General features: G+C 47.7%; 1 protein-coding gene across 1 annotated transcript; it reads right to left on the bottom strand.

Annotated features, from left to right (window-relative positions):
- Nucleotides 1–5,593: 5,593 nt before the first annotated feature.
- LOC119458930 (profilin) lies at nucleotides 5,594–6,683 on the bottom strand. Its single transcript, XM_037720788.2, has one exon. The coding sequence runs from the start codon at nucleotides 6,544–6,546 to the stop codon at nucleotides 6,151–6,153; it is 396 nt and encodes a 131-aa protein (XP_037576716.1). The 5' UTR covers nucleotides 6,547–6,683; the 3' UTR covers nucleotides 5,594–6,150.
- Between the last annotated feature and the right edge of the window lie 7,533 nt (nucleotides 6,684–14,216).

The following is a 14,216-nucleotide window of genomic DNA, read 5'->3' as shown; positions in this document are numbered from 1 at the left end:
TTCTGGAAACGAAACCGAAACTTGCTGTAGAAAGCTGTTAAATTAAGTTAATACCCGCGTTCTGAGGCATGTCACAATGTTTTCTTGGGTGCAGAGGTATAGGACTTTCATTGAACGCAAACATAAAAAATAGACAAAAAAAAAACCGTTAATAGTCAAAAACAATTTCAGTGCCCCTTTCAATCTGCAAAGACGCATTGATAGGTAGCTTCCTTTACTGAAATCACTGTGGCCACAGAAGACGCCGCTTATTGACGCAATGTCATATCACGGACTACCGTATTGCCACTGCGCAGGTGTTCCTACAGTACTACATTGTACCCCCCCCCCCCCCCCTACTTGTGTGCATCTACTACATTCCATGCATACTACTGCCCCGGCCTCAGTGTGACGAGACAAGTACAACTGCAGAAAATCAAAGCCATACACTTTGTATTGCATGTCTCCGGACAAAAAGACACATCTACAATGAGAAAATTCCCCATAATTCCTTAGGGCGCCGATTGGCAGTGTTGAGCCTAACTGAGAACAGTTTTGAAGCATGCAGCCCACAGCAATACACTTAAACTGTGGATACGCCATCGAGTATTCAGTTAACTAGGACGAAGAATTTCGCCAAAAGGATGTTGAAGAGTTCACCTGTTCATTACCTGTTCACGGCCAAAGAAGCAGTCCAGACGCTGAAGGAGGATAAGTGGCGTTGGAACTAGGGAACTGCGCGGCCGTCGTGTCCTTCCTCGTTGAAGCCTGTTGGCACGCTCGCTACTCGTATGGCGCCTCGCCGAATGACTGGCTGGAGGCCTCGCGTGATTAGGTCCATGCCCCTGCAAGAGAGCTTTTACGAAACCCACCTGCTTCGCGCTGATATCGCCGTGGACAGATCACTGCCGCTGGAGACAGCCAGGCCGACAGGAACACATGTCGCAGTGACCGGGTAGAGGCCTCAGCCTGGTCAGGGTCAGAACGCCCGGCAAACGAGCACATCGAGCCCTACTTTCCTAAGGATGATGATGATACTACCTTCGGGAACGATGACACGAACCCAATGTGCGAGATCAGGAAAGAACCATGCTCAAAGATATTTTAATAACTTTGAATTTAAATCTACGAAACACAAAAAGAAATAGGAGAAAAACAAAACTGCCGACATGGTCTTTCTTCTGCCCAGTCGTAACTTGACGTTCACACCAAGGGTGGTAGATTGGCTAGCGGTTATATTTTTTTATTTGAGATTATAGAAAAAAGGCTATCTCCTGTTATCCTGTTACAAGTTCTTCCTACGCTTCTTTTCTTTATATGTAAATAGGCTGTCAAAAATTTCCTAACTAATGTTTCCTGTGCCAGGAAAACACCCTGGAATAAGGGCATTGTGCCCCTAGCGACAAATAAAGTTGTGATCATCATCATCAATAGCTGTGACCTCCGGCACGGAGATGGCGCGCAGGGTCGTGTCGCAACAGCATCGTCGTCGTCTTCGAGCCAGTCGACGACGTTGAAAACTCGCGTGCATTTTATCACAGCCTCAACAAGCGTCAAATAAGCAGCAATCTCAATTTCTGAGCAGTCTTATAGATATGCAAGAGAGAAGGACCTGAAGCGCAAAAGCTTGAACGTACGCGGCGATGTTCACTGATCCTGCGATCAGTAAAAGTTGGCTTTAACAGTTAAGCGAGGATGTAGCCGGTTCACCTACAACTCCCCGAAGCCGCTCATGCTTGTTGCACAAGATGCGATTTTGGGCTGCGCTTTCTGTAACTGCAATGTCCGCTCCTTTGGAGTTTGCGTTCCCGTTGTTTCACACGCACCGGTCACGACGACAGCGATTTGCGCATTTGCGAGCACTTGGTGGAAGACTGAATTATTGTTAGCGCAGGCTCACTTAGTCCGCTTCTGCGAAAACGAAGTAAAATAAACTAAAAACTGTTTTCAAGAAAACTTAAGTGCTTAATATCATTATTCTATAAGAATAAAAAAAAATAAGCGGGCGTACCTCCGTGACGTGTCTGATCATCCGCATTGTTATCTCCGTCCACACCGCGCGAACGATTTCGCCGGAGAGTTCAGCACTCCAGACAAAGAAAAATCGCACGCACAAAAAGGTCCACGCGTCGTCTGCCGTGTAACTGCGACGTCGCATGTGCGAAATTGCAAGCAAAATGCTACCATGGGAAACCGGCATTACACAGAACTGTACGGTAATTGAAAACAATTAGTGCGGTCCTATTCGCAAGCGATCCGTCATGGACTATTTTATTTTTATTAATTTCAGAGCAACTATACTGCGTTGAATACCCATGTCGGGTCGCCGCCAAACCACAGGTCCATATTGAAAGACGTTATGTTTGATGTCACGAATTTGACTTTATTGTCCGAAGAACGAATAACTGGCATTCTTAAATTGAAATTTTCTGTACAGCGATTCTGTCTGATTCGAACAGACACGAACACTGTTCGGAGAGCCCATACTATTCTGTTGGCTGTAATCCCTAAAATGCATGGAGTTAAGTTCAGCGGGTCTCCAGGGTATTGGTATTTCAGCTGCTGTGATGTTCGTTCTGCGCAAAAGCGAGGAAATTTTTACCACGTTGCAATACTGCCTATGGTTCAAACAACAGCATCACCACTTTCGCGATTTTTTTCTTTTCTTTTTTTTTTTCTGCACGCGTTACGAAAAAAAGAGCACAGAGAAGAGCGCACCAAGCTTGTTGGACACGCACTTGCGACACATTTTTTTTATTTATTTTTTTTGCATCCACTGGTCTCAAGTCATTCGCGTTATTGCTAAAGAGCACAGTGCATGTGGATTATAGTCCATCTTTTTTTATGCACTTCAATAAAAGGTGCTGAAGCCAGTATTAAAGCACCGTGACAAATGGAACTTCTTGACGGTGTCGCACTAACGGCACCTTTGGGGACATTGCGCCGTGTTTGTGACGTCGCCTCGAGTTGGCGAAGCCGTGCGCGCTCTCTTCGCCATTCGACAAGGCCGCTCTAGCGTGCGAAGCTGTCGTGGAGAGGAAGCGCGCGCGCACGGACCGCCGGCCTACCCATCCATCCAGCGGGGTGTGAATAGGTGTCACAGAGACAAACGCTTTCCACCCCCCCCCCCCCTTCTTCCCCCTCCGCCCCTTTCTTTTCGGCACTTGAAGATGTTTGAATATTTCAGGCCGCGCTATGTTCGCTGCCCCTGGCGTGTGGCATCTTCGGGGGCGTGACTGCGCCGTAGCATAGAGCGAAATCTCCCTCTCCCCCCCCCCCCCCCCCCCTCGCGACAAAGAGCCACCCGCATTCTCACCCATTTTGCCGTCCTTATAATCTCGTCACGGTGTGGCTGCTAAATCACCCGCGGAGTCGTTGAAGGCAAATCGCCGTTTTGGGCGGAAAGGCGACCATGCCCTTGCGACATTGTGCATATATGCAGAAGGCCGCCCTCCATTCAAGCCTGAAATATTCAGCGAGACCAGGAAGCAGGCAGCTCCCCCTGGGCACCACTGGAAAAAGCTTACTCGATCGACTTTGTTTTAGCACGGTTCTGCCGTGACTGTGGGATATAACATTTAGTCGTTTCCACGAGAACGCGCGTTCATTCGAGAAAAAGAAAAAATGGAGAAAGGAAGCGTGTCATGCCAGGTGCTTCGGCCGAACACTTACAAAAGCTTTCAGACAGTAAAGACAAAAGCGCAGTCGTTGAGTGACGCAGCGGCAGACACCACGAATTATGTGCTAATCACCTATGAACTGAGATTACCTAAAGTTCACTCATTAACGTGTAATTATTAACTTTAGAGCAGATTGCAATATCGAAGCCATTCAATGCCAATTGTCAGTACTAGACGAGGACAAATAAATAGTAGACGTGGAAGCGCATGCGACGTCTATCTTTTGACTGCCCTCGTCCTTCTTGAGCGCTGTTTTACAATCACCATTCAACATTACCAAGAGCCGCACTTGTCAAAACTAGAAAGCCGGTAAGCTTGCCAATCATCCCATCTGTCAGGCTGGTGCTATAATTCCTTTTTCCTTCCATTTTTGGTGTTTGAAAATGTGGAATGATTCCCTAATCATTCCAACTCCGAAGTCGCCTCTCAGAAACTCTGATCGCAAAACATCATACATCGTCAATTCAAGAGGGAACCACGATTTGATTATGAGGCACGCCGTAGTGAGGGACTTTATTCTATACTAGTTTTATCATCCACCGCTCACGGCCGGATGATCCCGTTGATAACGTGAGCGGACCGTCGCTCTGACCACTGACCAAGCGCGAAAAGCGCGAAAGGGCATTAGCACCGGAAAGGCATCGCTACAAAACACCGGCCCTGAATAATTTGGACTAACTGGGGTCCTTTAACGTACACCCAATGCACGGTACGCGGGCGTTTTTGCATTTCACCTTTATCAAAGTGCGGCCGCCACGGCCGGCATACAGTGCCCGAAAGCGGGCACTTTCGCACCCTCGGACTTACAAAAACATACCGTGGTTGGGATGGCTTTGCCAACAACTTCAAGCAGGTAAAGCAACGCTATAACCACTACGCGACCATGGCGGGTAGATTTACTGATGAGACCCCACCCTCCTGGTGATGAACAGTACTATTGGCACATTGACAAGACGGTGCTAACAAACCGCCGTCTTTGTTAGCGCCGTCTTGTTAGCCATGATTATCACTTCTCTGAACCTTTGCACTTTCCTTCAAGAGCTTTAATTTGAAGAGCAGGTTGGTCTCAACCGATCACGGTAATTTCCTATCTAGTTCTATTAACTCGAATTGTTTGTCCGCGTTCGCTTGGTAGTTTTTATTTACGACATTTCCATCTAATTTCGAAGCCGCTTTTCGAAGCCGCTTTTCGCAGCTTGTACGGAAAGCGCAGCCGCTGAAAGGCGTCATTCACAGAAGCGATCGAATATACATGCAGGAAAGACGACGACGACGGTCGCGAGCGGAGCACGAGACCGTTCCCGAGGCGTCAAATCTCGCGACACGTGAAGAAAACCAGAAAAAGATGACGGCAAGAAAAAAAAAAGACAAGAAAAAAAAAACCGGTGACGCATGGCAGTAGCTGCTCGAGAGAACTTACACGTATTGCCGCTTCACGTGTACAAAAATCACGGCTCGCTCCTGTTGCAGCTTCTGTAGACCCACGCGCCGCGAACGCTGGACTTGTCTGCTCGACGCTGAGACACGTGGCGTTCTCCGTTTCGTGGCCTGCCTTGCTGGCACGAATGGCTGCCACGTCAGTCTGTCTTTACTATTCTGAGAACTACCCGAACCCTGCTCTTAAATGTTACAGTACGTCAAGGGCAGACGTCCCGCGTAAAGTGGTTGGCTCTTCCTAAAGCTCAGCTTTCTTCCAAGAGGCTGCGTTAGCGCTCGTCTTGGCAGCAGCGCAAATACGCCTTCCACCGCACTAAGCAGTGACGGATCTTGCCATTGCAGATTCGCTTCTACATAATCTGAATCCAATCTAGCATTGTCGCAAGGGCGACGCGTAATCTTACCTTCACCGTGTCCGTTGCCGCTTTCGCCATCCCCAACGGGAACCAACATTCTGCGAGTCCGGCCACATCTCTCGCATAAGCCGTCAAAGAGAAAAACACGAGTTTTGGAACGCACACACAAGAACACTGGATTTTATTTCAAAGGACACTTTAGGCGCACAGCGCTTTCATGCTCTTCAGTAGCTGCGTTTCTTGACTTACAAGCGATTTCCGCAGTTACTGATAAAAACAAAAGAGCAGGAGGTCAAGTGAGTAAAAAAGGAAAGAAAAGAAAAAGTGCCACGCGAGGAGAAGCAGCGGTTAAAAAAAGAAAAAGAAGGTCGGCAGTCCCAGGCGCGAAGCGCGAGCGTCTTCATTCCTTCGATGTCACGCGCCACCTCGCCCTTCGGAAGCAGTGTTCGGGGGACAACGGAATAGTCCAGAAAGAAGAAGAGGATGAGGCAAAAGAATAAAGTCGAGAAAATACCAAGAAGGAGACGCTGCAGTCCCTGGGGTAGAGCCCGCGTAGTCCGGGGCCTCGCATGGGCACACAGAGGTCGGCGGCGGGAGGCTTGGGGGTAGGTGAAGACGTGTCGGGGCTCGGTAGGCTTAGCCGGTAGGAAGAGACGGTACGCTGCTTCGTGGACGCCGCCTTCGTCGCTGTTGGCCATCTAGTAGCCGTTGGACCTGAGGTAGTCGCCCAGCTTCTCGACGACCGTGTTGAGCTGGCCGGGGGGGAAGCCGTCCACGGTAGCGGCGACCAGAAGGCAAGTCTTGGTTGCCACTGCGATCATGGCGGAGCTGCCCTTGCGGCCTCGCACCAGGGTGTTCTCGGCCGACAAGCAGACGTACTTGATACCAGCCACGTAAATGCCGTTCTCGTTGAAGTTGCTTGGTTTCGTCCGCATCGTATCAGCGATGTTCTTCAACTCCTGCTGCGTAACCTTGACGTTGGCGTCCTTTTCGTACTTGGCCCAAATTGCACCGTCCGCCAGACCAGCAATGGCAGCTACGGTGCACTGGACCTGGGCGCAGATCTGGTTGTCAACGTATGCCTGCCACGACATCTTCGGAGCGTCACTTTCCAAGCAGCGAGGAGAAGCCTGACTGTTCGACACGGAAGCTGCAGAACGAGCGTCACGCACGCTCGAGGGCCCGCTTCGAATGGTCTGCCGCTGGAGCTGCGAAAGACGAAGACGACTTGATCGTGCGAAATATTGCGCGAGCGCTCATTCGCAGTTTTCTTTCTCGTCGAAGTTATAACTATGGGCAAGTACTAAAAACATGCGATATTTCATTGCGTCTCGCTACTTATTAATTCCCCAGAACACAAGCAATGATTTCTTTTTGAACTTTATGTCCACCTACCCGAGGAAACAATATTCTGATTTTCTCAGGGCAAACAGAAATGATAAGTGAAACAATGAATTTTATTTACTCTTACAGGGAGAAATGTGTCCATCAAATTTATAATTTTTCGGTGACTAGTGGTGAAATTAAGAAATGATAAACGACGGTAGTTATAAACGATAGTGAACGATGGTGAAAAAAAAATAGGTCATTACTTTCAAGTCCCAAGTTCTCAAAGTGAAGAAGAAGAAAGAAAGTTTTTGTACGCTTGTGCGATGACAGACGCTCATATATGTACACGCGGACCGTTTTACCAACCTACGTCGAATTTTTCAGTATAAAGCCGGCGCCACAATAAGAAAATTTAGTTCGCGCGCTACACCAGTTATCTTTGAAGTTACCGTAAAGGCTCTCTCGCTATTTATTTAGTGGCTTAGCGAACGTTCTCCAAGTAGGGCTGCGCCTTTTCTTGGATAGCTTGCTTGCTTGTGTTTATAATGGTGGCTATGATGCGCCTGTGCTCTCACAATAAACTAAAAAAAAAAAAATCTGCCAGCTTTGATATTCTGAACGACATTTTCCTGCACGTTGCGATTCGTCATCAGCTGAAGATATTTTATCAGCGTGGAAAACAACAATCGTTGCTTTAGCTGATTCCGCTTAGCTAACTCCTATGTATATAGGAGTCACTTACCTATTCCAGTGAATGGCACAATAATTGCGACCTATAGCAATTACTTTTCTTCCTTCTTTCTTTCTTTCTTTCTCTCTTTCTTCTTTTTTTCTCTTCTTTCTTTCTTCTTCTTTTTCTTTCTTTTGTTTTTAAAGGCAAAACACCTCCCTTTACACCTAGAGCCATCGGCGCTATCCGCCACAGTGAAGAGAAAAACTAAGTAATTTTCTTTTAACCTGTCCAGTCGTAGTTCTTTTGAACGTTGCAGCACATTTTTTTGCGTCGTCAGTCTCTTCGGCGCCTATGATTGCGTCAAGCATTTCTGACTCCGTCTTCGCAACTGGCACCCACCTCAACTAAGCGTTCACTACGTAAAATGACCAGTGTAACGCTCTCAACTGTTGCTATGGCGCGCTTTTGCTGCCGCTGGCGGTGTTTGAAAGTGGCACTGTACGCTTCAGATGCACAGTGGAAGCGCGCACTTTTCGAGATGTATTTTGAAAACTCAGCACGTGGGAAGGCCTTTCTAGATTAAAATGAGAGAGCCTGGGGCAGACAACACCGAATGGAAAGATAGGAAATGCCGTAAAATAAAACGCTGGCATGCGTTAGAAAGGAGGAAACCAATAAAAGTTCGTCACAAAGCTTCGCCAGCTGACGAGAAATTCGTCCTGGTGAAAGACGAGAAACGGGAAGCCTCTTCCATTTCGCTTCGCTGCTCTGTGAAAAAAAATAATAATAATAAAGCAGAGCGTTATTTCCCGGTGGCGCTTGAGCCCTAAATGAATAAGTACGGCGTGCGCCCCAAACAGCAACGAACACTGTATGTGCATGCCGTTGGCAGGGTCTTATTGGGTGAGTGAATTGCATTAATCGCTTGATTCCCCCCCGTTATCTTTCTAACCACCGCGGGAACCATTGTTGTGGTGGTAAACGTGTTTCCTTTATTTTTATTTTGCAATGCTTGGAATAAATTGCTACCACGGCACACCAGCGCATCTCCAGGGCAGCCGAGCGTGGTAGCACACGCGTGTGTTGTTCTGCGCGTGCAATGAGTGCACGAATTTATCAGGTCGCGTGTACTTTGGGCTGACTTTTCTACGCTCATCCTCGGGTCAGCGAGCAGGTCACTGCTCTTCGCGCGTGCGCTAAAGCAAACAAAAGCAACCTGGCAGTTTGAGTGAGGCATGTCGGGTTAGAAAAAAAAAAAAAAAAACTACGATCAGTTCACAGCAACAAATGAAAAGAATACATAAATTGGAGGCATAATATTCTTTCTTTCTTTTTTTTTTGAGGGGGGGGGGGAGTTAATTACAAATATAGCCTTCAGCTTTTCCTTCGTCTCGCTGGACATGCTGCGATGGTTTCAGCCGCGGCATGTACGCTTGTGTATCACAGACGAGTTTGTGCAAACTACGACCAACTGAATGAGGAAGCAAGGGTCACTGTCTTCACTGTTACGCGAGAGCTCACGACGTATAAGCTTTCGAGTGCGCAAACCGAAGAAGAACATTGGAGAGCTTTAGTTTAACGCGCGTAGAAGCTTCGCGCACGCAAACGTGACGGCACTAAGCGCGTTAAGCGCAGCCCGTCCGGACACTTACATTTTCGCGTACGCAAAAGCTTGGCCGTGGAAGTCTCATATATACGATGGTTGCTTCCGCATGCCTATTCGCGCCATCTGCCGGAAGACGTGGACGCTACCGCGTCAATCTTGTTCAAGACGAGCCGGAGTCAGAGCCATGCTTTGGTTAAGTGCGCAGATGGTGCATGTGCATTACTGTATATATGGTGCGATCACTGCATGGTTTCTAGCTGCAAAGGGCCTCGCAGAGGGTTTTTTTTTTTTTTTTTTTTTTTGCGACCGCTGTTTTCTACCAGTGCTCTCGTGGGACCAAATAGGCGCCTTTGGACTGAACTAGGCTGAATGGCTATTTCTCTGGATAGCCGCACGTAGTACAGGGTTGCAAGGCAAGCGCATTGATTTAGCGTGCGTATACGTGAGACGCGAGAATTACGGCTCCCTACGTCCTGCGCATGCGCACTTGGATCACGAAAGGTCTTTACATACGGAGATCTTCTACGCGCCTGAAAATAAAACTGTCTGTTAGCCTCACGCTCTCGTCTTCTCCCGCATTTCGCAGTGCATTTCTTTACGTGGCGTCGTCAGTACGTGACACCAAGGCTTCTTCCGAGCGACTGCCCGCGCACCTCTCCGAAGAGAGCCCCGCGGTTCCTTCATCTTGAAAGCTTCCAGGCACCATTACCAGGCTTGGCAACAAACTGGGCTATTTAGTGTGGGTGTCATATCTCACTGAGACACCAGTACAATAGACGAAAACTTACCGCTGACATAACGTGAGCACAGATGTCCCATTTCGTGACTTCATTGCTTTTTGGTACTTTGATTTTAGGGGGATGTGAGAGTGCTGCGTGCGTAAGAGCATCTGCTTCTTCACTTCCGAGCAATCCCAATGTGAGAAGGGATCTATTGAAACTTCAGAAACCAACTGCCTGAAACCAACGAGGCGGTTTCGTCCAAAGGACGCCTCGCTATTGCATCGAATGAGATCGGAATCTGCAGATATACCCCCACATGGTTATTCAAGACGGGACGTACTGATTCTCCGCTATGTGCGTCATGCAATGAGACAAGAGAAATCGAACGCTTTCTGTGGTCGTGCCCGAGCTAGCGTGGTGAAGGACGCTCTTCTGGAGAATTACAAAAGAAAGGCCTCCCACGTGCCGTGTCTGCAACAGCCTTGTGTTTCTGGAAGGATCCGCTATAGCCCGCAAGAAAGCTTCACGCCTTCTTCTTACATTTCTAAGAGACACTTGTCTGTTCCACAGGTGGCAAATACCCCAGCGAAGGTGAAATAGACGCTCAGGCGGAGCAATTGCCTGCCTCGATCGCTAGGCTAAACACGCCTGCAGCTACAACACACCACCACCACCATCATCTGCGGACATATACACGACATGGTGGGGCCATCTTGCTCCGACGCCTGCAAGATTGGTTGGCTGCTTGGCTTGGAACAAAATTCGCTTAGCAGTTTCGGCGATGAAATCTCGATGAAATACAAGAAAAAAAAAAATGACCGCATGAAACCAACCGACAATGAAGGAAAACACAGCCGAAATTAACTAAATTAAATTATTGGCTTCATTGTCTGCTGGCTACGTGTGGTCGTTCCTAACGAAACAAATTTGCATGTTCGAAGGGCGAAGCACTCACAGCGACAACAAGGCTTAGCGTCACGCTTGCATTTATGGGACGGTGTTCTAACCATACGCGGGTCCGACTAACGCGGACGTGACATACGCAAGTGCGGTAAAATTTATGGCACTCTTAAAAGCTTCAACACGCCGTGTAGGACCTGTAATGATCGACATCGCATGTATATGCGCCACTACGCTGCCCGTAAGGAGCCGCGGCAGTAAAATTACATCACTTTCAGGTTTGAGCACTCATATTGTTCTCCACTTTTAATATTTAATAGCGTGAGAAGATTTAACATAAAAGGCATACGCAGTGAATGTTGTTTCACGACATTCGTTTGGGGGCTGGCATCCTCAAAATTGAGGAATACTGTAGTCATGAACGCAGGACCTTGGTATGAGCAACTTTAATGATTGAGTAGTCTAGCAATATAACCTCCATATACGGCATGGATAAGCACATATAGCATACATATACCTAAATATAGGCGGAGCCTCACGGCAACGCCGACGCCTACGGTAACGATGCCAGCGAAAATTCGTCTGGAGTGTCCATTTAATTGCTATCGCAATAATATCGTGCCTCTCGGTTCCCCTTATTCAAGGAAACAACCAGAAAATAACCAGTTTTTCGCGTCCATGTGAAAGAAATGTGAACTTATTCAGTGAAGTCCCGTTTAAAAGCGTCCAAGATAGGAACCTTGACACGTGCAAAGCACTTTTCTGTTGTTGTTTTTTTCTTCTTGTTAACCAGCGGGCGAGATTCTACCGTCCGTATATTCCGTGAACAGTGCGTGATTGAAATGCTTTTCATGAAGGGGTTGTATCAAGTGGGAGAGAAAGACGTTTATTAAATAATAAAAAAAAGTAAGCTTCACGAAAATACCCCAGTGATATCTCTCGTGTTCGCGGCCTTACTTACTTTTTCTACTTTCGCGGCATGCAAATTTTGGAACGTAGTTTGCGCGATTCGTGCCAAGTTTGTAACGAGGCAGTGGTATTTAATTGTTACACGACGCCTGCTGACACAAATCTCTCGTAATTCACCGATCTCTCCCTTGCCTTTGTGTCCGCGTTTTATTGATCCCGAGGAGTCTTTTTTTTTTATTTCCTTTAAAGCAGTTTGCTCCCTATTCATGCCTGCAGTTCTCGGATTGGTATTGTGTTGTACATAAAAAATTATCGAATTGGAATAGTATTGTATAAATAAAGAAGTCATATAAATGGGGCTTTTGAACTTGTGTGTCGGCTAGCACGAACTAGAAGTAAACTTTCAAAAAAGAAAAAAGAAAGAAGGAGAAGAACAAAAAAAAAAAAAAAAAAACAGCGTCGAACACCTTACGGCGCGATCTTTATTTATAACTCACACCGTCATATCACGGAAGCACGCTAAATAAAGCACGACAGCCAGCGCCAAGAGCAGATAGAAAAAAAGAGAATGAGAAAAACTGCCCTCCATCAGGACGCGACTTGAGCCTAAGAGCGTTTTTGTGTCGCATAAATTAAAGCACAACGCTAGACTCGCGGGCGGCGAAGGTGTTATCGGCATTTTTATGCAACCGCGTAAAGTTGTTTTTTTTTTTCACTCGGTCTCAAGAGGAAGGTCACAAAAGTCGATGCCTCAAAGAGGCAATTTCGCTCGTTTTATTGACTTAGATCAATAAGGGACGATCTACGTCCCTCCTTTCAGCATAATTATTGATTTAGCGCGTCGCATACCCTGCTCTAGAAAAGAAGGCCCTTTTTTTTTAGCGCATAGACATTGTTCTTTTTTTCTTTTCTTTTTACTAGCTCCATTATATATGCGTCAGCGGGCTAGAATTCGCAGTTCAAGAGAGCTCCTCGCAATTTTGGAGATTGAAGAAAGGAAAGATCGCGGCGTGAGGCCCAAATCGAGGCAGGCGTGCGCAAAGAGGGCCACTTTGCGATTAATACTTGGTCCCTTGTTCAAATACCTCGCCATAGATCAGTGCATTTGGGTGTCTGTACTGTACTCAAATTAACTGTAACTGAGCAGCAGAACAAGTTAAGGTGATGATTTTTTTATATGTTAATCGTTCTGTAGATATCGCTGAACTCTGATGGTTATGGTGAACTCTGCGGTTACTATGTGTTCTTGAGCACTGCATATGTAAACCTTCTTTAATTCGGTCGTATGGCTGGGATTGGTAGGTCACGTGAACTGCTATAGCGGTGGAGCTGCTTGACGCAGGCATAGACTCGGGGCTAGTCTGTGTAATGCGTTTGTTACTTCAATCGCGAATTATCCAACCCCCTCCCCTCCCCCACTTGATCTATGTGGTACGCTGTGCAATGTGCTTTCGTACAGGTATTCATCAATTTCTGTGTGTGCTATGGCGTTATATGTCTATACGTCTTGTTAAGCGAAACACTAACGTGTCGCTTGGCATTACTTCGTTAGGATAGCGCTTACAGGCTCTTCAAGTGAGACATCGTCCTCGTCATTTTAGAGCGCCCAGAGGAACTGAATTGCGAACTATAGAGAACGAATCGGTAGAACACGCTCAACCAAAGTCATCAGGAAAGCGCAGTCGATGCATGCAAACTTACGTGGCTGACGACTGACGCAGGGCTGCTGCAGGGATGCGAAATTGCGGGGCGTCTTGAACGACGTCGTCTCTTCAGCAGCAAAGTCGCGCCTCGGTACTGGTCAATCCGAGAGGCGGGACCCAGCAACCAAACACGTGCCGCGGCAGCCTGTGCGCCTCTGGGATACGACACTGATCAATGGCTCACCGTGAGCGCGGGTGTCGGGTATCGGCAGTCTTTGCCGTTGAGTCAGACATGAGTCGCGTCCACGACCACGTAAAATGCGAGGCTAGTTTAATTTCCTCAAGGCGACAACAGGGCCTCTCTTGCACTGTTGCGCACGTACGAGATAGACCTATACACGACGGCAGGGGGTTAGGAGGAATGCAGACGGCGGTCGTGGAATGAGCTTCCGTATTCGCCTGGCTGATGCTCGGATGTGCTCGGATATCTGAGTACGGGCCAAACAAGCCCGCTTTCCAGCGTGCGCACAGTATACGACTACTTGAGACGAAAATGCTGTTCCATGACGTGAGCTCGCGATCGCGTCAGGAATGAAAAATTCGGGCCGAACTAGTCTACGATGACTGTCCAAAGTATTCGAATAGCCCAAACGCGTCATGTGCGAGGTGTTCAGGGCTCCTCTGCCACACTTCCCTCTGGATGCTTTCCTCTGGCTTGCCCCGGAAGTAGGGCGCATGCTGCACTTGGTAGTACGTGCGGTCGGATTAATAGTGCGGCCGTAAAACAGTTTCTTCGTGGTGTTCTGCGTTTTAGACGGGTGTTGTCTCTTCATGTCCATTATGAGCTTTTACGACAATTTGAGCCTGTACGCGATGTTTATTTCCTGTACAGAAAGCGCTCTCTCAATCACCGGTGTTTCCAGCGCGCCGCTCTTGTTCTACGCTGTCGGCGCGGCAACGGCAAATTCTGGACGTCTACCCG

The sequence above is a fragment of the Dermacentor silvarum genome, chromosome 1, assembly GCF_013339745.2.
Source record: "Dermacentor silvarum isolate Dsil-2018 chromosome 1, BIME_Dsil_1.4, whole genome shotgun sequence".
NCBI lineage: Eukaryota > Metazoa > Arthropoda > Arachnida > Ixodida > Ixodidae > Dermacentor > Dermacentor silvarum.
The sequence above is the reverse complement of the archived record's forward strand: the minus strand, read 5'-3'. Positions and strand labels throughout refer to the sequence as shown.